At 28.4% G+C, this 27895-nt stretch overlaps 1 protein-coding gene across 1 annotated transcript; it reads right to left on the bottom strand.

Annotated features, from left to right (window-relative positions):
* Window positions 1-116: 116 nt before the first annotated feature.
* LOC113384669 (THO complex subunit 2-like) lies at window positions 117-27740 on the bottom strand. The gene is given in 26 exon segments (XM_026622419.1): window positions 117-412; window positions 1522-1586; window positions 1654-1711; window positions 4116-4298; window positions 8866-8900; window positions 10501-10747; window positions 12746-12873; window positions 12876-12910; window positions 13354-13529; window positions 13720-13921; window positions 14220-14521; window positions 14776-15084; window positions 17069-17350; window positions 17770-17897; window positions 18087-18303; window positions 18539-18656; window positions 18808-19079; window positions 22925-23617; window positions 23692-23880; window positions 23948-24061; window positions 24994-25124; window positions 26374-26507; window positions 26578-26696; window positions 26858-26980; window positions 27047-27212; window positions 27535-27740. Coding segments are annotated over 26 exon segments (4587 nt in total). The 5' UTR covers window positions 27597-27740; the 3' UTR covers window positions 117-313.
* Between the last annotated feature and the right edge of the window lie 155 nt (window positions 27741-27895).

A 27895-nucleotide genomic window follows, 5' to 3' on the forward strand; every position in this document is an offset into this window, starting at 1 on the left:
TGTATTGTATTCCCTGCTGTAAAACCAAAATAAATGAACCAAGTTTATAACATTTATTGATAATATGTTAAAACAAACATGTACATTATATAAAACACTTTAAATCTACATCTGGGTTGTACTTACAATTAGAGTTTCATTAAAATTAAAAAAATATGCATCTTATATTCTACCTCATATCTTGATCTATACACAATTTAAAAGTAATTTTCTGGTAAATTATCAGCTAAAATTTAATTGTCGTCATCTCTTCATCTCTTCATCTCATTGTTTCTGTTTACTTCAGACAGAATATATTCAAGAATAATAAATCTTAGTCATAATACCTTTCATTGTAATCATAATATTGTTTTTTTGATGAGTATGGTTTATCATGCCCTCGATCTCTTTTTTGGAGATAAGGTGACTTTTCCTGTAAAATAAAGCATTTAGAAAATTAAGAAATTAAAGAAAAGCAATTACAAATCAAGATACAAATTAATTTTGGTTAAGGCAAATGCATAAAATGTGTCAATAATCAACTGATTCAATAAAAACTAAAACTTGACAAAACTTTCAACTATTTATTTCAAACATAAAGTAGGCTTTTTGCTAAAAGCTGATCAATGCGATTTCCAACTTCTTTTAAGCAAACTTATTATTAAATAAATTTAATAATTTATTTAATGCATTTCATTTTACTTTGAGTTCTGAAAATATGTTTCATTTGTTAAGTGTGTACTGTGTGGACTAAGTTATTTTTATTCCTAACTAATTGGATTTCTAATTAAACCTATTTTCGTAGGCCTATAATATTATTAAGATATTGTTATACATAATTAGACCATCAACTCTATCATCGCACAAAAATGTTAATGTTAATGAAAATGTTAATCAATTTTCAACAAATATGAACAAAAGGCTAAATTAATCAGCATGATTCCCAAATCATATCTTTTGAATAGTTACTAACTTTTTAAAATCGGTTCAGGATTTTTTGCAAAAACGTTAAATTCTAAAGAAATGGTTGCGCGGAACGATTCGAAATACTAATCAACATTAGGTGATAACGAGTTTCATAAAATGACTTCATAGTCCAGTCCTTAGGTCCAGTCATTATAGTAGGTTCACCTCGAAATTCGAGATACCCAGCTGTAATTCTGTAAATACTTGTTTATTAACAACCTAAAGTTGTCTCAAAACCTACATATCGTATTGACACCCTACCTACCATATGTAGGTTTTGAGACAACTTTAGGGTGTCAATATACAAGTATTTACAGAATTACAGCTGGGCATCTCGAATTCCGAGAATCTTACCTAATTTAAGCTTAAATGACTGGACTATGATTATTTGGACTCGCAGTTGCACATACTTTGCAAATTTTGGTGACAAATACAGAATTACTTAAAAGTTAAAAAATCAAAATTGGCAAATTCAATTCTCTAGCAAAAACAAAATTTAACAAAATTATGTACAAAGAATTAGTTAGATTTACAAGGAATTAATTAGAAGTTACAAACTTCATATATGAAACTTACGCGTGAATGATGGTGCTTATCCCGATGATGAATTTCGTCAGGGTCTCCGTTTTGATGTAATTTACCTGTAATAGTTATTTTTTGTAATTAATTTTACTTCATTTTATTTTAAAATGATAGAGGTTAGCATACCTTTTTCTTCATCCTTTCTTCTTTTTTCTGTGAGTAATATTGCTTCTTCTAATCGGTCCTGTAACAGAATTTCGTCATTAGTAATTTATAAGAACTATGTGTAAGTGACATTTTGCTTTAAAACATACATATTAATTTATGAGTATAATGAAAAAACTATTGCAGATATTTTGTACAAATTTTGCATTTTAAACGCTCTTAACACATACACGGAAAATTACCCTCAATTTCAATTAATTTAACTTCCCGAAGGGTAAGTTATAGTAATCGCAAAAAAATCGAAAATGAACATCTTAACATATTTTTACGGTTCAGGACTTTCTGAAAATTTTGGTATTTTTTAGAAAAAATTGATGTGTTTGTGTTTGTGTGTGTGTTTTGTATGGTTCAAAATCATCCGATGCGTGTTGATAGGGAGGATGTGCTGATTAGATTTTGCCACAGGCAGATTCAGACGTTTCGGAGATATGGAGAAAAGTGCAATAATGATTTAAAAAATATTTTGCTTGTGATAGACGGAATGAAGAATTGATAACTTTCTTTTAAATTGCCATGTGTTGCTCAAACACTATCATTAAAAATCATTATTATTGATTCATAGTTAAATATAATTAGTGGTGAATAGATAGACAGAGTATGTAAACAGGTATAAAGGTAGAAATGAAGAAAGGTAGACAGAACAGCAGGTTGATCTGATACAGGTATACAGATAGGAAATGATGGATTTATAGTAGGGGCAGCCGGAGCTAGTGTCCAGGGCGGAAAACTTTGGAAAGTGAGAAACAAAATCTATTCAATATAATTAACTCTTTTAATATTTTTTACTTAAAAATGTAACTAACAAAACATAATACGTTTGTAATTTAACTTTCTTGACGTTTCAAGCCATTCTGAATCGAATGATACCAAAATTAGTAAAAGTATGTGTTTGTGTTTGTGAATGTAAGTCGATTTTTGATCTTTCTTCCACGTTTTCTCAAAAACTTTCTCCAAAAACGGTCCGATTTCAAAAATTTACAAGCCTTCAATGTAACTACCGTTTCTTATTATATCTTAATGTAATAATTAAAATGTGTCTGTAAAGTTTCAATTTCGGTTAATTAAGTCAATTATTACACATTTCGGGAACTTAAAAAATATTAATTATTAAATCGATTATTTAATTTTTATGGAAGTTCATGCAACCTGACATAAGGCAAAATTCTACTTACAACTAGTTAACTTCCCGTAGGGTAAGTTATAGTAATCGCAAAAAAATCGCAAATGAAAATTTTTATATATCTTTACGTTTCAGAGGTTTCTGAACATTTTGGCATACCTTAGAAAAAATGGATGTATGTGTGTGTGTGTGCGTAGTATGTATGTGTTTGCGGATACAAATTTTCGTCGACGATTTCGAGAACACGGATGAAGCAATTTGAATAATTTAAAAACATTCGATCCGTATTGATAAGGAGACGTGCTGATTAGTTTTTGGAGAAGGCAGGTCTAGCCGTTCCGGAGATACGGGGCAAAAAGTGCCAAAAACGGTAACTCAGTTTTTAAGAGAACGGAGCGTCCGATTTGAATAATTCAAAAAACGTCAAAGTCAAATTTCTATTGACTAAATAAAAAACTGTTCAAATTTTTGGAAAGGCAAGTCCAACGACTTTGGAGATATGGGGGAAAAAGTAAAAAAAATGAGACATTTGGCGATCAAAAATAAACATTAGACATATGCACATCAAATTATCAGATATTTTATAGAGATTTTAACAATAAGTATAAATTTTGTTTACATTCCTATGGGTTCCGTACCAATGTTTATCCGTTAGACGGCGACGCGGCGCTTACGCGCTTTATATTTTGTCTCCATATGCAGTTAAAGCCGTACGATTGCTTTGAAAAAAAGTTCAGATCTTTCAAAATATGTCAAAATAAAGAAAACATTTTTTTTCAAAAAAAAAAAGATTTAAAAAAAATTTTTTTTTCAAAAAAAGTAATTTTTTGTCCAATTTATAGTTTCTCAAAAATCTTATTTTTTCGAAGTAAAATTTTTTCAAGAATGTTAATTTTTTAAAAAAAATAATAATATTTGGTACGGGAAGTTCCAGCAATTTGCCTTAAGGCACGATGCGTTAATTGCCTTAAGACAGAATTACACTTACAGCTAGTTTTTTTTAGAATGATTATTAAGTCCAGAAACTCTATCGTCGTAAAACGTATTATTAAAATTACAAAAAAATGTTTTTAACATTCAATTTCAAAGAAATGAAACGATCGAACTTTACCAAAAAATAACCATCACGTTTCCCAATCAATTTTTTTCAGTAACAGTTTTTGAATTTTTAAAATCGGTTCAAGATTGTGGGGTAAAACGTTGACAAAAAATTTTACTTTTCCGCTAATTGCGAAGAAACGGTTCGACCGATTAAAATATGTTTTAATCAGTTCGCACTGTCAGTAAAATGAGTTAAACTCACCCTCTTCCTGCCAAGTTTTCTCTCCTTCCTCAGCTTGAGATCATCGTCTCCAATGACCGCCATATTAAATTTGTCCTTATCTTTATTTTTGGCCCTGTGCTCCTTCCTGCTCTCGGTCGTCGACTTGATGTCCGCGTCCAAATTGGCGCCCGCACTTTGTTTGCCCGCTCCGCCGCTGTGATTCTGAAGATAAGATATGCAATGAATGTGATCGCGCGCTTATTGCGCCCTTTCTGCTTGATGGAGATGATGATGTCATGATTTCAACAAATACTGGCTCATTCTCCCAAGTGCTGAGAAATTCACCAAAGCACCAGATATTTTTGGTGCTATTATACACGTTGCTATATTGGTACATTAATGTTTGCTCATCTCAACTATTTTCTACTGGAGAAAATAAATACGAGATTATATGTCCACCTCATATCAATTTTGTAAATAAGACATTAAAGTCTTGATTAACAAAAATAAATTGTCAAAAAAAAAAAAAAATATGTCCACGACAAATTAAAATAACTGAATAAGTGCTCTAGAGGAGAACTTTCGCATCATAACAACTAAATAATGTAAAGTTTCTAATACGTATACCAATGAAGAAATGTTGCTGAATGATTGTATCACTTAAAATTGTGAAAATTAGAAAAGCAATAATTTCCCTCCGGAAAACACATGATGAAAATTTGAGAAAATAAAGCTTGCTTTTGCTCAATTTACTTCTGAAAATAAAATTGAACCACCCATTCTTGCAAGAAAGTTTTTAAAAACAATTCCATATCTGTTATAATTTGTTACACATTTGTTATAATAGATAAACCGCACTAAAACCATTATAATAGTTCATATTCTTCAAATTTTATACCAAATATTCATACCCAAATATAAAAATATCCTCGAAATTCTTATCTTGTGTTGTAAAAGCAATTTTCTTTTGTGAAAATTAGACAAGCGATAATTTTCCTCCATAGAACACATTAAAGAATTTCATAATTTAAAATTTGCACAAAACCAGACTGTTTGGAGACATATAAGAATTATGATTATCAAATCATATCATTGGGAAAAGACAAGGCTTTGATATAAATACGTAAATATTTATAACATTATTCGATAGGATAACTTATTCTAAAAACTATAATAATTACCTATAATAAAAACTATAATAATTACCTATAATAAAGTTTAAGACATACTGCGCGGCAATTGCAATTAAGTGAAAAATATGTGAAAACTGTATTTTGCAAAATAAACAAGTATACTGATTGTGAAATCTCTATATCAAATATGAATCAAAATTATTGTTAACGCTATAGGATTAACATCAAGTTTATGCAGTGATTATAAAATAGCACTCTTCAAACAATATATCTTAACAGACATAAAAATTAGTACTCATTAGTGAAAACCAGAATGAAAGTAATAATTAAATTACTTCCAACAATCTGCCAAAACAAATTTTGAAAATAAGTTAAACAGCTAAAAAGCAACAGCTATATAATTTCTGAATTATCATAAACGATAATAATGTAACAAACCAAATGAAGTTAGAAATAGACAATTTTTGTAAAATTTGTCAAACAAGTATTTTTATATACAATCAATTTAATATTGTTTGTAATTTATGATCGATTTTCATTAATGACGGTGTTCATGTGTAGAAATATTATATTCAGAGCATAAAAAATATATATTCTGAAGATAATATCTCAACTCACCTTAAAAGAAGTATTTGTATGAATTGAAGGGGCATATCAAAACTGAATCATAGTCCAAATTCATACCAATAGATAGAAGATTTTTAGATACAACACAATTGTCAAGCAGCTGTAGCATTAAATTTCCATAGAATGACTTCAACTTAATATTTTCTTGATTAGTATATTCTTGGCAATATTTATGAGTACGTCCGTTCTTTATTTAATTTAAATACAATGATTTTTTAGTTTAGTGATTCAAACAATCCAGATCCATTTTTATATTCTTGATTATTTAATACTGAATGTTTAATAACAATTGGATATTAATTGCTCAATTAGTTTTCTGTCTATTTAAGAATCTTCATGAATTTAATTATTAGATTAAAATCAGAGTAATTAAATATGCACAGAATATATTACGATTAGAATTTTCTTCTGGACAATTGTAATTTAATTATCTTGATAAAAATCTCTGCATAATACTATTATTTGTATTTTTTCACTCAATTTCAATTATCAAGTATATAATCAAAACATATTGATTTCGAAGATGTAAATCCAAGTTGTCAATATATTGCATCCACTTTTTATTTACTGATCTTTTGATACTTGTATTATTTTGATTTGTTATCCACTAACTTAGATTTTTCATTGATTTTGATTTGGTTGTTTTATTTTGTAGTCTTCATGAATTCATAGTAAAACAAAATTCTGAGATAATAGATTCAGGCACGATTAAAACAGCCACTTATCACAACATTAGCAGCATGAACTCATTCTGCATACTTTTTTTTTTGAAGCATCACTTGTTGGAACCCTCTTTGATACAACCAAAACTTGTTCCTCAAACTCTCTTCAATTCTGATTAAAATCCACCACCACCACTTGAATTTGAAAGGATTTCTACCATAGATATAAATATGATTCTCCTGATGTTTTAGGCCATGTTTGAACAAAAATTCTTTTAAAATCACTTTCATCCCTTATTTTTTTCTTCGTTCCTTATTTGCCTCAGATATAGTCTTGTAGCCAAACATAACTATTTAATTTATTTAACCATATTGACCATGAAATCCATATTAATTATTTATTGAGCATCTAGTTTTTAATTTAAACGCAAACTTAAATTCATGATACATCTTGTCTTTCGGAACATGATTTATAAATTATGATCCAAACGAATACAAATATCCAGTGTCATTTCCTAAATGATCCAATCCAATTCAATGGACAAATATAAATTGAGTTTCCATAGTATGCATTGAACAAAAAATAAATATACTAGTATATGCAGCCTTTTCACAATTATTGTTACATATATGAGTTTTAAGCAAAATAGAAATCATTTAAAATTATTGTGAATTGACTTAGTTTTATTAACATTTATAGATCCCTCGCTTCCATTAAATTTTGTAATACTTGCAATTTTAAAACATTTCAGAACGTATTATCAAGAAACACAATTTGTTTTGCAAGTAATTTTCAATATAAACCAATTTGCATTTTTTGTTATTTTGATTATTTGATTTTTTGTCGATATTCCATATACTTCCAGGTACTTCCCCTTCTACCATTTGGTCTGCGAATTGAGATTGGCTCCTTCATTGTTACGAAATCTTCATTAATAATTATTTTAATAAGATTGCTCCTCTCTCAATTTTCTTCCGAAAAAAAATGTGCCAGCCATTCTTGTAAGAAAGTGTTTAATAACATTTCTTTTATAGTAAATATACTGCATCATTAAAACATCTCCTTTAATATAAATGAACCGCACCAAAGCCATTTTAATAGTTCATATTATTTAATGTGCTCGAATTTGTTATCTTGTGTTGTAAAAGTCATGTTGCTTGCATAGTGTAATTATGGCATGATTAAGAATAAACATAATTTTCTCACTTATAAAAGCTTTCAATGCGTATGACAATAATTCAGTGAATGTCCATCAAAAATTCAGTTTCCTTTGTTTTGTACTTGAATTCAGCTCCATGTTCTTCACAGGTATGATAGGATCTCTCTCTCTCTCTCTCTCGATATAATAATAGTTAAATATATTCATTTGATTTTACCTTTCTTCAATTATGTTTGGTTTCTGCCACCAGACTTTGATTTCAATTATATAGTTCTTCTTAGATGGAACTGTAGTTAGACACAAATGAGCAACGTTGGATAGAAATATTCAAAGTAATTGAATATGGCTAACTCAGTTTCAATTTTATTATTTTTTAAAAAGTTTGAATAAATCAGATGTATTCGTTTTATTATGAATATTTTAGTAGATGGTGATTCTCTAATTATTTGTTTCCTTCATTAATCTTGCGCCAACAATCTTCTAAATGCAATGTATTCTTTATCAGAACTTAAGGTTTTAGTTTAGTTTAGCCGTCATATTTTCATATCATTATTGGTTTCAATTATGATGAATCTTGAATATATCGCTCTTGAACATATTAATTTTTAGCATATGCCATTTGCAAACAATAAAAATCTTGCATTTTGAATATCAGGTACTTTTTAAAATTTGAAGCACATCTTCACTGTACATACATTGCAATAAATACTTAATATATATTTAAAATACAATAAAGAAAAATATAAAGCACTTCATTTTATCACAGTTCTTTCACTTGTTTTATAATAACGAGAAAACTATAATTTATGCACTAAATGACTAATTAATGTATACAATTTTTTTTCAAAGACAATGATAAACTAGATCTTGTATAATTTTTTAAAAAATAATAGTAAAGATGAATGTACACAGCCGAGTTGACAAATTTCATCAAAAATCTTCTTTTAGTTTTACTGCATTTCAGAAATTATGTTGAAATTCTAGAATAATCTAAACTTCTCCATGGCATGAAATTTGTGTCGTATTTAGAAGGGCAAGACACAACCACTATTTCAATCACAACTTTTAAATGATAGAACACAACTTTGGAAATTTTGCGTGCATATTTTTACATTTGGTTTTGATTATCACAAATCCAAGTTGCAATAACTCTATAACTTCTTAGGAAATTGTGTAGAGAAAGAGGCTAGCTCACTTCAATACTAACCTTCGATGAAGCGTCCAGTTTACGTCGTTTCACATCTGTAATTAGAAATAAATTATAATTTTGATAAGAAAGGAAAATTAATAATTAGATCTATTGGAAACATGTTTTGTAATTCTATATATATATATATATATATATATATATATATATATATATATTTATTTGTTCTTGGTAACTACTATAGTATCAATATTAAAAACTGTCAATCTGCATTATTAACACTAGGTTGACAGGCATTTCATATGTACTCATCTCTACTGAAACTCGTCAAACTGTCGTAATGGGTATTTTCTTTAAAAAAATCTATTAATGGGCACAACTAGTGTGAAATTTTGAAAAAATCGATTTTTGTTTTTTTTTCATATTTCGGTAGATTACACCCTTAAAAATAACATTTTGAAATTTCAAATCGATATCTCAAATAGCTTTTGAGTTACAGCCGTTTAAAAAGTATACATATAGTATATAGTACAACGATCATTTTATATTTAAACGCGTTTTTCTCGAAACCCATTTTCCGAATTTGCTGCAGTGATTACTCAAAAACGAATGATCCGATCACTATCAAATTCGTTTTACACGTTCTGTATATAGTTCTCCGTAAAATGAACTATCGATTTTTTGATCGGATCAAAAATCGAAATTTGGCAGTCGAAAAGCGACCAAAATTTTGGGTAAATTTCGACTTTTTTTAAAAAAAAACGCCGCCATTTTGTCAATTTTTGATTTATTTCTTTTATCGTAGTTCATTTTACAGAAAATATCATCTAGTTTAACGAGAATTTTTTTTTTTTATTTCGTCCACGTAGAAGGCCGGAATCATTGCAGCAGTTAAGGGCCTTTTTTTGTCGCACCGTTGGTGATCGACGATAACTTAAAAACTATTTAATTTTTTTCTTCAAAAATTTTACTATGTATTCTTAAAACATGTATAAATATATTTTTAGAATTTTGAAATGATTGATAAAGTAGGTTTTTTAATATAAATTCCCAAAAATCACCTCCTTTTTAGGCGGTTACACTAGTTGTGCCCCTTAAATTATAATCAGCTTGAGTCGAGCAGAATGACGCAAGACTTCGCCTAAAATTAAAATAATAAAATAAAACATAATAATGAAATAGATGAAATAAAATTAAAACATACAATTCTTAGATATCCTGATGTTCACTGATCTGAATTGACTGATTTAATGATCTAAAACTTCGTACTTTGAGTGACGCGATATCTTTTTTGTTTTTTTATTTTATTGTAAACCGTGCCTTAAGGCAAATTGCTGGAACGACCCGTACCGTAATATAATATTTAAAGAATATTAATTGCTTGCAACAAATAATATATTCGGCAAAATGCCGAATACCGAATATTCGGCAGGTTTTTGGGGCCTAAGCTCGTTTGTATTAATGGAATTACTATCAGTAATTGTTATATTACTAGCGCGCTACATGTTTATTTAAGTTTTATGCCTAGACTTGGAACCACTATTCGGCTACTCTTTGTTATTTGGAATATTTGGTACCATTTATACTATCCGGCCGAATACCGATTAATAAGATGCAGAAATATATAAAATAGATTTCACTAGAACAAATTCATGTAAAATACTGATATAATGAACATTTCGAATATTATATTACCTCTATCAGGTTCTGGTGGCTCCTGACTTCGCCTATGCAAATTAGAACCATTCGATGATACTGAAGATAATTCCCGGTCATCTCTGGCTGCAGATGTAATACCAGCTTCTTGACTTCCTGTTGACCATGATGAAACACCAATGCTTCCTGCAGAACCATACCGATGAGCATTAGAAGGTGAGAGTGGAGCATAAGAAGGTGAGAGTGGAGCATAAGAAGGTGAGAGTGGATCATTGTAGCGATCTTCCTGTTGGATGAAAATATGTAATGTGTAAGTTTCATTATAAAATAATAATAAAAACATAGATATAAGTACATTTTATTATGTACTTTAGATGATTTTAATATTATTGATCAAATGATGAGACTTTTAAATATAAAACACTATTCTAAATAAATTTGTTTAATTATAATAATATGCTCTATTATAGGAATGACTCAATTTCTATATTCAAAAAAACAATTCAAACAAAAAATGTTATCAATTACAGTACAGTAGAAATCCATTAATCCGGCACCCAACAGTCCCCAAAACCCGATAGTCCGGCAGCGGAAATTTTTGTTTTTCTCCAAAAGTGCGCCTTCAAGCAAACAAAAGTGCTCGAGAGCTTTTTGAATGTGTTTAGGTAGTTTGGGCAAAAATATAAATGTTTTACCAAACTAGTTGGTATTGGTATTTTGCCTGGAGGCAAGTTACATGAACTTCCCAAAATGGGTAAATAATCGACTTAATCCATGATAGATATATTAATTTATGAGTAGTTAAAAGTATTCAAAGTGGATTTATTACACATTATTAAAAATCGAGCACGTCAACCCGGTCGGAATTTTTTTTAAAAGCAAATTTTCAAAAATCAATAATTTTTATAATTGAGCCAGTTTTTTACAGGACTTTAAACGTTAAAATCTGCTTAATTTTTTTTTCAGCAGTTAATTACAAAAAAACGGCTCGGTAGATTTTCAACTAAAACTAATCAGTATCATTCCCAACTAATATCTTTCGAACAGTTTTGGATTTTTTAAAATCGATTCGGTAGTAAGAGCTTAAATGTGTACGAAATGTTTAACACTTTTTTCCAAATTACAAAGAAACGACTCGGCCGATCGTTGCACAAAACTGAAAAACGATAATCCTCATCAAAATACATCAAATGGTTTTTAAATTTCTGAAATCGGTTCAGGCGTTTTTGAGCAAACGTCGATGAAAATTCTAATTTTGACAAATGCCAAAAAGACCATACTAATTTTTGCAAACTTTGACGAATTTTTAAAGCTTAACGAGTTGTCTTAGGGCCGTAAAATTTTAGTATGATCTAGAAGACTATGGTATCTACCGTCAAAAAAATAATCATAAAAATCGTCAAAAACTTTTTTTTTAAACTTTATTACAAGAAAACGGCCCGGCCGAACTCTACCAAAAAACTAATCAGCACGATTCCCAACCAATATGTTTCAAACGGTTTTTGAATTTTCAAAATCGATTCAGAATTGCGGGCTAAACCGTAGACGAAAAATTTTTCACTTTTCTGCGATTTATAAAGAAACGGCTTGGCCGATCGTCGCACAAAACTGACAAATAATAGTCCTCAACGAAATACATCGAATGGCTTTTAAATTTTTGAAATCGGTCCAGCCGTTTTTGAGAAAACGTCGATTTACGGCAAAAAAAAATCTGTTCACATACACGCACACACACACACACACATACTTATTCCAAATTTGGTCTCATTCGATTCAGAATGGCTTAAAACGTCGAGAAAATATAAAATTAGCAAATAAGATTTTTTGATGAAAACATAAACTTCTCCCCGGGAAGTTAATAAGTTTATAAAATTTTTATGACATTAAAAAATAAAAAGATGTACTGATAAAGTTTGCAACTCAGTTGGTACCAATTGAAATAGTAGCTTCTAGATAAACATTAAAAAAAAAAAACAAAGCAAGTGCATATTGCACTACAGCTAGTATATTGTTCAAATGGTTAAGCGCGGTACGTTCAGGTGGAAACCAATAATAGGACCAATGATTGTCAAAGATAAAAAAAAGTCTGCTAAGATTTAGGGCTTGCTAAATCTAACAAAGTTAGATTAACCATTTTATACTGTCGCCTCCTTTAAAGACTGTATTCAAACACTTCATATTGTTTTTGTAGTTTAATTATTAACATAATTGTTTTTAAAATCACTGCTCGATGGAGCATGTGAGAATAATGAACTTCAATGTATATAATTAAGCAAAAAAATACCTTGTATTGCCTTTGCTCTTCTTTCATTTTTTCCTCCTTTCGCTCTTTACGCTTATCCCTTTCACTACGATCTCTATCCCGATTTTCATTATCACCTTTGTTGTTCGAGAATCGTCCTTCTCCTTTTTAAGTGATTTTTCTTTTTCTGCAGGTGTATTCTCTTTTCTATAAGATAATATATAAATGTATTGAAATTTAGTTAACTCATTCAAATTACAAACTCATGTGATTTACACTAATTTTAATTGATGCATAATTCAAACTAAAGACTATGTTCGAATAGTATGATCAAGTTTGATCATACCTTTAATAGTAATCAATCCATTAATCTATAAATGTTTATTCTGCTGAGACACATTAGTCTGTTTTTGTAAATGTGAATAATACATTTTTAATGTGTTATTATTATTATTATTAATTATTCTTTTTATTTTTGACAAATTTGCTGGTCATATTTTTAATAATATATTACAGCATTAATATTTTTTTCAAGACTATAAATATTGTACATATTACAATTGAGAATATTATAGAAGATTGTATACACCAATATCACTAATTAAATATTAATTGTATGGAATACTTAGTTTACATAAATTTATACTTACAAATTATCTCTTTTATCTCTATCACTATTCTTATTAGAATCAGTTTGTCCACTTCTATTTTTTCTTTCACGATCTCTACCAGGATCTTTTGATTTTTCTTTATCGTTTTTACTTATATCACCATTATGTTTTGATTCTCCTGAGTTGATTGAAGATGCATCATTACTTTTGGACACCTAAAAAAAGAATAATATACTTTAAAAAAACAATCCCACAGAAAATATGATAAGTAGTTAAATAATTAATTTCATTATTTAATCAAATAGTCTAGTAAAATCAAATCAGTTCATAAATTGTAGGCAATACAAAAATATATAATACAAAGAATTCAAATTGGAATAATAATAATATTGCAAATAAACTTACTTGATGGAATTCACTTTCTCTAATCATCTGAGATGATCTAGCTTTTAGTTGTCCTCCATAACTCAAAGCCATCGCATATAAATCTTGACGTTTATCCTTCTCATCTTCTTTCACTTTTTCTATCTTTCGTTCAACTATTTGTGCGAGTTTTGACAAAATTGGATAATATGGCAAAATTTTAACTAATATTATCAATGCATTCCTGAAAATTGAAAAGTTATATTTAATATTTTTGTGAAGAATTCTTATTAACTATTTTAACACTTCAGTAGATTTTGAAAATTTGGTCAGATTGGTCATTGTTTATGTATCATTTTTTATTAATCATATATATATATATATATATATATATATATATATATATATATATATATAAAGTTTTCTCCCTTATATGGGGCAACAGATAAATTTCCAATGATAGCAACCATGATATGGAAAAAACTGACTCCAATATCTTTTATAAATCATGTAACTTATAAATTAATATATGTAATACTAACCGAATTTGTACATAATCCTTACTATCCAAACACATAACCATACTCTTAGTTAGTTTATAATGCCATTTATGACATACATGTCGATAGTTTTCGTATCCAACATGATCATTAGCTTCACTGAACTGGTTGCTGACACGGAACTTTGTCATGAAACCTGGATAATCAGCGCATTCCTTCTCAAAATTTGATCGGTCTGAATGCCATCTGGTAACAGTGGCTAACATGGCAGCTAAGAAACGACCGTACCTGTGCGCTTCATTTTCAGTACACAGGGTTACAGAATAAGTAATATCACAGAAAATCTGTAAATCATGAGTAAATGTTGTAAAATGGTGTAATGTGAATAAATAAATAGAATATTAAATATTTGAATATGAGGCATAAAAAATGTATGAATCCTTAAAAATTTAGATTTTTAATGTAGCATGAAAAAAGTATCACACTTCCTTACTTATTTAATTACACATAATAATATTGTAATAAAAATACATTTTAATCCAAATGAAATATATAAATTTGTCATGTCATACATAAAAATAATTAAATGTGCACTTACTCTATCGTAACATAATAATGTTGAAAAGTTCACTGTTTTCAAGCTGTGGATGATATGAACAAACTTTGCACAAAAGACAGCATCAATTGCAGTGAAAATACATCTCGGAAACAAGCACAACTGCAAAAATTGAGTAATTGTTTCATTTTTCGCCGATTTACTAGATCTTGAAACAAACCATGTATCTTTTTCTTGCTTCAGTCGATACATAACTTTATCAACATGTTCTTGCTGCTTCTTGCGCTCGTCTTGCAATTTTTCAATAAGAGCCATATGGCGTTCTTGTTCCTTTTTATTTTTATTAGCACTCTGAAATGATAAGACCATACACGTTTTGAAGTCACTATATTCAAAACAAAAAGTTTTAGTGTTCTTTTTGTTTAATTATATTAATATTTAACCATTCCACTTTAGACATATTACATAAAAGGTGAAAACCAAAGTTACATCATTGAATATGAACTACGGTTTGTCAGTTTTCAAAAACCGGTTTTAAAAACCGTTTTTTGACAAAAATTATGGGATTCGAAAACCGGTTTTTTTAGTAGAAAAAGTCGGTTTTCACTGTATAAATGGAAAATAACAAATATAGCCAAATATAAAAGATAGTAGCAAGCGTTTTGATTCTTGGAATCATATTGGTTCAATAGCATTTAGAATCCTATCAGTCTGCTATGGTTCCCACAAAAGTTTTGTGTTATCTTTTGTCTAATGTATATATTAATTTAGATTTTTATACCAGTGTATATATGTGACTATAAACCACAAGTAAAAGGACAAACAACTTAGAATTAATATATCAGGCTTTAAAAACAATTAAGTTCGGTCGCAAGTAAGAGAGTATTTTCTATTTTGGGAAATATTGTGAGTAAACAAAGGACACGTCTAAGTAACAAATCGATAGATATTCTCAATTTTTTTATATCATATTTTATTAAATAAAAAAATAATTAAAATTTTTTTTAATTAAAATTGCTCAGAATAGAAAATACTCGGGGTTTAGCTTAATTGTTTTCACTTAATTGTTTTCTAAAATTGATACAAACAAGTATGTATCAACATGTACCTAATACGTTTTTTTTTAATTTTAAAAATGTATTATTTTTATTTATTCGAAAACTGTTCTTTCACTGTGATTTTATTTTCATTTATATATGTGAAAATGACGCATGAATAACGAATAATTATTTTCAGTTATTTAATTCAGATTAACTATTATTTTTTTGTTCTACTTATTAAAATCAAAATAATTTTGTTTATAAAATTGAACAATAAATAAATTCAGTCAAATACTGCTTTAAATCGCACTAAAATTGCGGATAAATTTTTGTTATTACAGAAAATACGAGCAAAAATTAATTTTCTATATAAAATTCGAAAACCGGTTTTCTGGTAAAATTAAAATTCGAAAACCTGTTTTCTAAAATGTCGGTTTTTGTATAAATCCTTATATGAACCTAATAGCATCTTTATCTCTATGCGAAATATTATTTACTTTCAGAACCGTGAGTTCAAACAAAAGAACCACATCTCTTGAAATAAAGCAATAAATCATTAAAAATATGAGGATTATCGAAGGCATGTACTGTGTTCAAATAGAAGAAGGACTTCAGTGGATGCGGTTGCAAGTTAGAGCGCTCGCTCTGACAATCTGACAACGGCGATAGCGATGTCAAAAATATGTTTCCATTTAAAAATAATCCCATTTCGGGTACTGCAATGAAAGGGAAATCTCTCACACTATTCTTCCCTGAATAGAGTTGGAGTTTGATTCAGCTCATGGTCCCACCCTAGGGCAGTACTACCCGTTATTATTATATTAACTACAGCCTTACAATAATTTATACGCCGCTTTTAGAGCTCTAAAATTACCACAAAAAAGTTGAAGCTGTTTGAGCATCGGGTTGTTCAACGAAACATGTCTAACGTGTTTCCGCAATATCAAAAATGAAGAAAAAAAAAAATTGAATTAATAAATAGTGAATTTGTTTTTTATATTCAAAACTTACCAGAAACCACAACTCTGGAACGAATTAAGGGCATTTCAATGTATTTATATGGGACAAATTGTTTCGAGATATGAGCGATTCGACATATGAGCGTCGTAAGGTACGAATTCAACTTGAATGTCGGGGGTAGCACTGTATTTTAAAAATTATATAATATACGACTCCTCAAGATATTAACAAACATTTCAATAAAAATTTATTGAATATTTTCTATATACAAGGCAAAAAATCAAAATTGAGTTAAATATTTGTATATATTTAGTAACTTATATAATAAAACTTACATCTTGTTGATCCAACAATTCAAGTGACAACTGCTTCAATCTATTAATTTCTCTATTATAGCTCTCCACAGGCACATGTAAATCTGCCATACTTAAAGACCAAAATGTAACGAGAAATTGAGGTGACATATCTTCCCAAACTCTTGCTGGATGCAATGTCCGAACGGATGCAACTACCGGTGACATAACATGTTCACATGCTTCTGCATATTTTGCTTGTTTCAAAGCCGCTGTTAATTTGCGTGGATTTGGATCAGTTTTACGCAATTGATCATATTTTTGCTAGAAAATGAGAAAATAATCAGCATTTGATCAATGATTTTTGTTGGTAATCTGATAAAATGAAGATGGAGAAAAGAATTGACAGTTTATTTTTATTTCATAACTGTTATAATCAAAATTCAAAAGTTTCTGGAGACACAGTTCAAATGCTCAAAACATCAAAAAACATGTATCCAGAACTAGGCAATTAATATGACAACATACACAACAGTTGTCTTACGTTAACAGAATAAATTTTAAAATTATCACATATTCTGCAATATTTTATACATTTATTTGTACTATTGTTTCAATGCCAGTTTTACTAAATAGTAAAAAGGTAACCATTCAAACTTATCTTATAAAGAAATTGCTTACTGCAACTATTGAGTACGATCAGAAATAAATACTTAATTACACACACAGCAATAACTACTTACACTAATGGCATGAGTAAACATAGGCCGTGCTAAAAAGAAAGCTACATCAGTGTGTATGTGATATTCTTGCAACATCATTTGTATTGAAGGTAGTCGAGTTACATATTCATCAACTGAATATGTGGAACCTGTAATAAATAAATAGAATCAGAATAATTATACCAAAGACAATAGGATTTTCATATTTTGTTTCTAACGTAGGAAAATATTTGAACATTGAAACAATAATAAAATAATTTGTAGGAGTAAAATGACATTTTTGTTCACAAAATAATGAATGTAAAGAATATCAAGAAAAAAGGTAAAAAAAAACTTACCAAGAAAACTTCCAAATTGCACTAACGTATCCTGACATTGATCATAGAGCTTGCTAACAAGTTTCAAATGTGTATACTCTGTTTCTCTATATATAACACAATATTTCTGCTGTGCAATTAGTAAACACAATGCCACAGATAAATCATGTTCATTCAATGCCTCTTTCAAGCGCAATGATGATTTTTTGGTGTTTCGTACTTGACTGAAAGATGCAGCCTACAGAATAAAATATCGTAATTAGTAGGTTACAGACCATCTAAATCATTCTGATATTAGCTTGATTTGATACAACACTTGATATTGAATTTAGAAAACAAATTGGAATTATATTCTTATTTTAGTTTAAAATGTATTAAAGAATTGTTTCTTATATTTTCTTCTGCTTTTTATTTTTCAATAATTGCAAAAGTAAATATATGTTTAAAAATATAAATTACAATAATTTAATTACCTCTCCTTTGAGTAATTCACCTCCAGCAAGTGCTTCTAATTGTTCTTCAGTCAATTCTTCTGCGGCATCAATACAGGCCATTTTTAAGACAACTTCTTTCAAGATCAGCAAATCAGTACTAAAACATAAGAATAGCATATTAAAAAAAATCCTAACAACTAAACCTTAGAAATTTTAGTATATGCAACTTTAATATAATTTGACAAATTTATACTTGTACTTTTCTTTTCATAATAAATATGAAATGGCATTAAAATAACATTACCTACCTTTTTTGTGCTTTCAATTGATTTGCAACATATTGCAATAATCCACACAATTCAATATTATATTTTTTAAAGACAGCCCCACAAAATGAAGCTAAACTCTTCAACCAGAGTGAAATTGATGTGCCATCGTGTTTCATCCTTTGTTTATCTGGAGAACTAAGGGCTTCTATGAGGCAATAACCTAATATATCATAAGATAATGATGTGAGGTACTTGAGTGAATCAACTATAGGAATAATGAGATTGTCATATATCTGGATTTGTAGAAGTACCTGAAAACAACAAACAAATTTTAGCATTCAATATAGAGACTTTCATAAGTAGGTAAAAAGTTATATATATATATATATATATATATATATATATATATATATATATATATATATATAAATATATATATATATATATATATATATATATATATATATATATATATATATATATATATATATATATATATATATGAAATGTTAAATATGAACAATAGAACACTCAGATTTTTAACACACACTTTATTTGGTTACAGACGTTTCGAGACCATGGTATACCATATCTTCAGTGTAATTTTAAAACAGTTACTTATATACTACATATTCTTTAATATTTTATTTAAATTACTTTTAATTTTTGATAATACAAAAAACACCAACTATCACTGCAAAGCTTGACACAGTACTAAAACATGTGAAATATTTTAAACAAATCTTAAGTATCGAGATGAATAAAGAGGATGGGTATTATTATAATGTAAACAAATGGAGTGCGCGATCGCATACTAAAATCAACAAGTGTGAAAACAGATTAATTTATTGAAGAGAATAAGATAATTGAAAAAAATGATAAATTATTAATGATGTTTAACATAGGTTGGACCTATTTCAAAAATTTAAAAGACATTTGATGTATCTCGATCAGGACTATTGTTTGTCAGTTTTGTGCGACGATCGCCCAAGCCGTTTCTTTATAAATAGCAGAAAAGTGAAAACTTTTTCGTCCACGTTTTAGCCCGCAATCCTGAATCGATTCTGAAAATTCAAAAACCATTTCGAAAGATATTGGTTGGGAATCGTGCTAATTAGTTTTTCGTACAGATCGGCCGGGCCGTTTCCTTGTAATGAAATGTTAAAAAAACCTTTTTCGACGATTTTTCTTATTTTTTTGACGGTAGATACCATAGTCTTCTAGATCAAACTAAAATATTACCGCCCTACGACAACTCGTTTAGCTTTAAAAATTCGTCAAAGTTTGCAAAAATTGGTATCGTTCTTCTGGAATGTGTCAAAATTAGACCTTTCATCAACGTTTTCTCAAAAACGTCTGAACCGATTTCAGAAATTTAAAAGCCATTTGATGTTTCTCAATGAGGATTATCGTTTGTCAGTTGTGTGCGACGATCGGCCGAGCCTTTTCTTTGTAATTTGGAAAAAAGTGTTGATCTTCTCGTTTAAGCTCATACTACCGAATCGATTTTAAAAAATCAAAAATTGTTCGAAAGATATTAGTTGGGAATGATACTGGTTAGTTTTAGGTGAAAATCTATCGAGCCGTTTTCTTGTAATTAACTGTTGAAAAAAAATTTAAGACTATTTTTATGAAACTTTTTTTGGCGATATATATCATGGTCTTACAGAACTTACCAAAATATTACGGCCTAACGGCAAGTAATTTAATTTTAAAAATTCATCAAAGATTGAGAAAATGAGTAGGTTTTTTGACGTTTGTTAAAATTAAAATTAGACTTACTTGGTATAACGATGGAGTACGTGGTCTTAATGAACATACTAAACCATTAAAGTCCTACGGAAACTGGTTCAATTATAAAATAATGATTGATTTTTGAAAATTTGTTTTTAGAAAATACTCCGAGTTAACATGCTCGTTCGTTTTCACTTATGTGTAATAAATCCACTCGAAATACTTGTGATCACTCATAAACTAATTTATTTTTTATTGATTAAGTCGTTTATTTAAACATATCGGGAAGTTCATGTAACTTGCCTCAAGGCAAAATACCAATACCAACTAGTTCAAAATATTTCTGTATGTTTCACATATTTTAGTACTGTGTCAAGCTCTGCAAGTGATAGTTGGTATTTTTTGTATTTTCAAAAATTAAATGTAATTTAAATAAAATATTGAAGAATGTGTAGTATATAAGTAACTGTTTTGAAATTACTGAAGATAAGGCATACCACGGTCTCAAAACGTCTCTAATTATCAAATAAAGTGTTTGTTAAAAATCTGAGTGCTGTATTGTTCATATTTAACATTTAATATTTGTTCCACTCATATCACAAAATTCTATATTGTATATATATATATATATATATATATATATATATATATATATATATATATATTGATTGTTTCTTTTCCGAACAGTAAATCCAATAATAAAAAACAATTTGTTTTTTGAAGATGTTTAATACGACGTTTCGGAACTAGGTACGTTCCATCATCAGGTTTATTCTGTCAAATACAATGTTTGACATTGTACAATGTTAAACATTGTGTACAATGTTAAACAAATACAATGTTAAACATTGTATTTGACAGAATAAACCTGATGATGGAACGTACCTAGTTCCGAAACGTCGTATTAAACATCTTCAAAAAACAAATTGTTTTTTATTATTGGATTTACTGTTCGGAAAAGAAACAATCAATATATTGAAAAAATCCAGGACTTATCTATTGAATATATATATATATATATATATACACACATATACATATATCTATTCCTTTTTTTATCAAAGAAAAAGAACTAAAATATTAAACAAGTGTAACTAAAATAATATCTCCAAACCTTGCAGGTAATATAACTAAAAAATACAAATCAATTGAAACATTGAAACTGATGGTGCATGACATCGTGCCTTAAAGCAAGTTGCTGGAACTTTGGAAATGTTATCCAATATATTATTATAAATACTGTAACTTTCATTATTCTTATTTTATAAGTAAAATGTAAGAGCTTATCAATTGTAAGACGATGTTTATATATGTTTACATGAAAAGTAAAGAAACAAAACTGGATCAAGCGGATTTAAAATTCCATAGTTAAAATTATTTATTTGGAGTACGTAACAACTTTAGTTAGAATTGAAATTAAAATTTACTTCAGAATAAAAACAAATTTTTTTCTTTCCCCAAAAACAATTGTTTGGTCACCAGAAGCAGAAAGTTTTGTGAATCATTGAAATCGGATGTTTAATACCTTCAAAAACTGCAATTTTTGCACATTTAGCTCCGTATTTCCGAAAGGGCTAGAACTACCTTTCAAAAACCAATCAGCACATCTCCCTATCAATAGGAATCTATTGCTTTTAAATCTTTCAAATCGATTGATCCATTGCCCCGGAAACGTGGACAAAAAATTGTATCCATGCATACGCGCACACACTCACATACATATATCAGTTTTTTTTTTTCAGGTATGCCAAAATATTCAGAAACCTCTGGACGATTACAATAACTTACTATTTATTATATATATTTATTCAAGTTATATTATACAAGTGTTTGAACTTGTTTAAATTATCAAATATAATGTCTGTAATGTATTTTTTTACATGCAATACTTCTATTCAAATATTGTACAAACACAGTATTTCCACATTTTGAAGCAAAATTATTAACAATCTAAGTATAAGTTGTATTATTGCCTTTAAGCAAGTTCTTCAAACTTTTTAAATCAATGTTTTATTCAAACTATTCAAGAATAACTAAGCAAGATTTCCAACAGATATCCTAATACAGATTTTGTATTTTCAAAATCTGTCGAAGATTTTTTGTGAAAATGTAGACAAGAATTTTTGTAGTTTTCTGGAAATTCCAAAATAAACAGCTCGGTCTATCGTCTCGCGAGTACTCATCGAGTTTCATCGAACCGCTTCTGAATGTTTTAAAATTGATGCCGCCTTTTTTGCAAAAATTTTGACAAAAGATCAAATTCCGACTCTTATACACAAATACATGTTTTTTCCAATTTTAGTCTCAAAGGTTTTAGAATGACAATCACCAAGAATACTTATTATTTACCAGTTGAATTTCCTGGCTTAAACATAATTTTGTCCTTTAAAAAGATAATAAATTACAGTTATAAAATACTCACATAATCAAAGAAAAATCCAGGACTGCAATGTGTCAACTTGCCAATTGATCTTCCAATGGGCTTAATATTTTCTTTACTTATTCTTTTTACTAAGTGTTTAATTTCCTTTTGTGTTTCTCCCTTCCTTCGTAGAAGTTTTGCATATTGTTGGAATGTGTCATTTTTCCATCTACCATATAAACTATACCGGTATTGATAAGGATATAATTTAATAATATTCCAAATCTCCTCTGCGATACAACAATTACAATCCATAAATGATAAAGCTGGCAGTATAGCCGAGTCCAATATTGAAAATATCTCATAGTACAAGTTATTATTGTCTTTAGGAAGTTTCAAGGAATTAACATCCATTTCAGCTAGAGCTGATTCACAAATACGTAGAATTTTACTTGCTAAAACTGGATCATAATGTAAAGAAGGACCCAAAAATACAATCATTGGTATGGCATCAGTTTTGAGCTCTAGAAATGTTTGTGCTTGTTTTGGACCAAGATTAGTCATTGTATGTTGCACTGGCTTTAAATTGATTTTCTTGGCAATTCTACATTTACTACGATAGACCTGGTCAATTAGATAATGAATCAATTTACACAGAGCTACTGCTATAGGTTGTTGATCAATAACATAATTTTCTGGCAGTTTCAAGCAAAGTTGATGTGCATTATTCCAATCACCAATTTCTATTAAAGCCTGCAAAAAATTAGTATTAGTTTAAATTTGGATTAATTTAATATAAAAAAAAAATGATTTAAAATTTCATGTACCTGGCAGAGATTAAATTTCTGATTGCATTCATAACGATCATTGATATTATCTTTATCTTGTTCATTCGAGTCAGTTTCTTTATCTTTATCTTTATTGATAGATATTATGTTTAATCTTCTAACATACTCTTTGGCATCAGACATTTCTCTTTCAAATTGTCTACATAATATTTTATCATCAGGTGACAACTACAAAATGAAACAAATTAATAAACATTAAAAAATGATCAATGTTCAAATTTAATTATATTATTACCCAATAATAAATATCATCCAAATTTATTACAGAATGCTGTAGCATCAAAGCTGTAACTTTATACAACGACTTCGGAGTGTTATAAGGATCTATATTGAATTTGAAACCTAGTACCTATAAAAAATAATATATAAAACAAATTATTATTTAAAAGAATATTTATACAATATTCTCAAATTACAAAATGTTATAAGAAATTGAAATCATAAAATTTTGAGTACTCGATTATTTTGACTAAAAGTTATAAATTATTAAAATGGTAATTCTTGCTAAAGCAAATAGCCCAGTCATTTGGTGCAAAAAAAGCTGTTGCTTCAGAAGTTTTGAAACTTTGTGATTTTATAGATTTTTATATGATCTTTATGAATTTCAACTTTGCGACCTCGAATTTTCGCAGTTGCCGCCGCCATATAGGAAAAATAGCGTCAAAAGTTTTTTAACGATATCTCCGTTCCGACTTATGTTACAACAAAATACCTAAATACGAAATTAAACTAGACAGAATTTTCTTTAACTTATTCAATAACGTTTTTTATTGTAAAATCAATAGTTTTAGCGTACGAGCGCTGCAAAGTATTTGGTGCTCGCGCAGCCATGGACCCTCGCGGTATTTGACTACTCTTTGCATTTGAACGTATTCTCTCTAATAAATAATTTAAATGTTGAATTGAGACTTTCTGCTTAGGTCTGATCTAGAAATAACATAATTTAACTATTTTTGTTTTTCATTTTTGCCGATGATTGAATATTTTGAATCATACAATTTGATGCAATATTAAATTTCTTGCAAGAATAGCTTTATACTAAATTAAACTTAAAATCAACGCAAAGTTGAAATTCGTAAAAATCACATCAAAATCTATATAATCACCAATCTTCAAAACTTCCAGAAAACTTTTAAGGAAAAACTACTAAATGACTGAACTAAAATAAAAGACCATACATTTTCAAAAATCAACAAAGGCTCTTTAATAATAGATAATAAATGCAAATTAGCTTTCTTTTTTAAATGAATACATTTTCTATTCATGAAACAATTTTCTTACCTCACAGATAATTTTCTTATCTGGCATGTACGATCTTATCAAAGGTATAAAAAAATTTCCTTGATCCGGCCTGCATTCAAATGACTCCAATATAACATCTAATACTCTATTTGGATCTAAATTAAAACAACCTGCAATGGAAAAGTTACGATAATAAAACTCTAAGTATATAATGAATTGAAAATGACATGATCATCAATCAGTTAAATAAACATACCAAATTTTTCAAATGAAATTAGATTTTGTATCTGATATTCTTAAATTTTTGGTAAAGATAGACCGGCTCGTGTAAGTTACTGTTGAAAAAAATTCTCGGCGATTACGATTCTTTTTTTGGCGATATATATCATGGTCTTATTGATCATACTAAAATATTACAGCCCTAGGACAAGTTACATAATTTAATTTTAAAAATTTGATAGCATTTTTTTAAAAAAAATGTAAAAAATGTTAACATTAATCTAAAATAAATCATTAAATAAGATCAAGCACTACGTACATGATTCAGATAATTGAGACAGTATTTACTTAAAGTAGACATTAATACAGTAAAACCTTGATTATCCGGACCTCAGTTATACGGATTTGCAATTATCCATATAACTACCAATCGCGACAGAGTTATATGTATGTACATACTTACAATTCAAATTTTACGCGATTTATGTTGCAGTTTATTATATATATGTAATATAATCTAAGAAAATATATATGTTCATACATAATAAAATGTTAATTTCTTAATAAACATTGATTTTCATTGCTATCTATGTATGTATTTATTATTTTTTATAAATACACAACATTATTCTTCATACATTGGATTATCTGGATTTTTGATTATGCGGATGCCTATCGACAACAATTCGTCCGGTTAATCAAGGTTCTACTGTAGTTCACATAATAACTTTTTAAAGTTCCTTAAAAAAATGTTTCAAAAGCAAAAATTTTATTTTCAGAATTAACAGTTGTAAATTTTATCTAAATAACTGAATCACAATTTTAGATGATTAAGTCAATTTTTACACAATTCAGGATGCCTTGAACTTGCCTTATAGCAAAATGCCATTATCAACTAGTTTTTTATATACTAGTAATATTTTACTCTTTAGTTAACTCATATATTTATAGCATTGTTAATTGAATCATTTCAACTATATTAAAATGAACATTACAAATTTGGCATGCATACATAATATACTTAGTCAAAACAATACTTTTAATGTAACTATTATGTTCAAGCTAAGAGAAATTTATTAACAATGATTTAGTATTGTAATTTTACAATAAAAAATATAGTAAAGATATCAAATATTTGCATGAAATGAATTTAATTTGTAGTAAATTTCAATTGTGATTATAAATCAACACACAACTTACCAATCAGTGACTTAATAACTTCCAAAATATTCTTTGGGGTTATTGTATCATTAATTTCTTGATTCAATTCTACTATCAGTTTAGCATAACCTTCACTTTCTTCACGATATAAATTGAATTTTCTTTGTTTGTAACTAAAAATATATTTCATGTCAAAAATGTAATGAAAAGTGATACATTTTATGTATGGTAATAAAAACTTACTATAATTTAGTTTTTATTTTTATAAATTTTGTATAGAACGTTCTAGATGTGCTCAAAATCCCAGCTTCATTTAATGTATCAATCTCTAGACGTTCTTTCAAGAGTTTGTCAGAGAGAAACTATAACAAAAATGTATATTACATTTATTATCCATATGAACATATAAAGTACTGCCGTGATATATGTTGTATGAAATGTATCAAAGCACAAAGGGTTAAATTGAACAATTTTAATAATAATCAGGAATAATTCCCTTATCATATTGTCTTTTTATGCTAACCTTTTCAGTATCTTTAGTAATTTGACAGAAAATCTGCCTTTCCTCTGGATCACTTAATGCTGTTTCTGCATCTAATATATTTAAAACATCCAAAATAATTGATGGTAAATCATTGTGCAAATGCTGAAAATAATAAAACAATGCAATATAAAGAAAAATATGCAAATAATATAATATAATGATGCTTACGCATAATTCACCAACTGCAGAACTAACTGCATCTCTCCTTATGGTGCCTTTGATGCCGTTTGAAAATAACTCATATATAGCTCGGCCCAAGCCAGTTAGTTTGCCAGATTTTGATAATAATGGTGTCCTAGCATTGTCTTTAATTGTAGCTTTACATTGTTTTAAACTGAAAAATATTATAAGAAATTAGAGAAAACATCATGCACCATCATTAAAGTATAATATAAAAAATAAACAAGCTTGCAAAAATATGTAATTGTACTAAAGTTCGACCTAATTGATTATTACTATTATACTTCGAGGCTTGATGTTATATTTTATTTCGACACATTTTTCTGAAGCCTTCTGGTTTTTGGTTAGGTTAAATTTGCATAACCAAGACAAAAAATAATAATTAAAAGTGTCTTCACGACTGCTGCTAACTCATTATATTATATCAATAACATTCTCTATATATTGTTACAATTTATAGAATAAACAACACTCACAATTCTGTTTTACCAGATCTCTCCCAAGTTTTCCATGTTTCACTATTTACGTTTATAGACATTTTTATAAGTGCTTTATGAACATAGTTGTTTTAAAACAACGTTTTAACTTTTCTGCCTTGCGATAATAACCTACAACGCTGTTTGTTAACTATAACTCTCACAAGTAATCAAACAAAATTTCGTACAAAGTCAAATCGACTTGGAATAAGATACAAATGCCAGAATCTAGTTTCCATAGAGTAATAGGTTGTTAAAAGCGCGTAGATAGGACATTGCGAAAGAAATCTCTAATATTAATTTGGCCGAAAAACTTTACACCTAAAATGATTTCGGCCATAATGCAGCTTTCAGTGGCGCT

The sequence above is a fragment of the Ctenocephalides felis genome, unplaced genomic scaffold (genome assembly GCF_003426905.1).
Source record: "Ctenocephalides felis isolate EL2017-DRISC unplaced genomic scaffold, ASM342690v1 CF-g0.4_SCAFFOLD_03571, whole genome shotgun sequence".
Classification (NCBI taxonomy): Eukaryota; Metazoa; Arthropoda; class Insecta; order Siphonaptera; family Pulicidae; genus Ctenocephalides; species Ctenocephalides felis.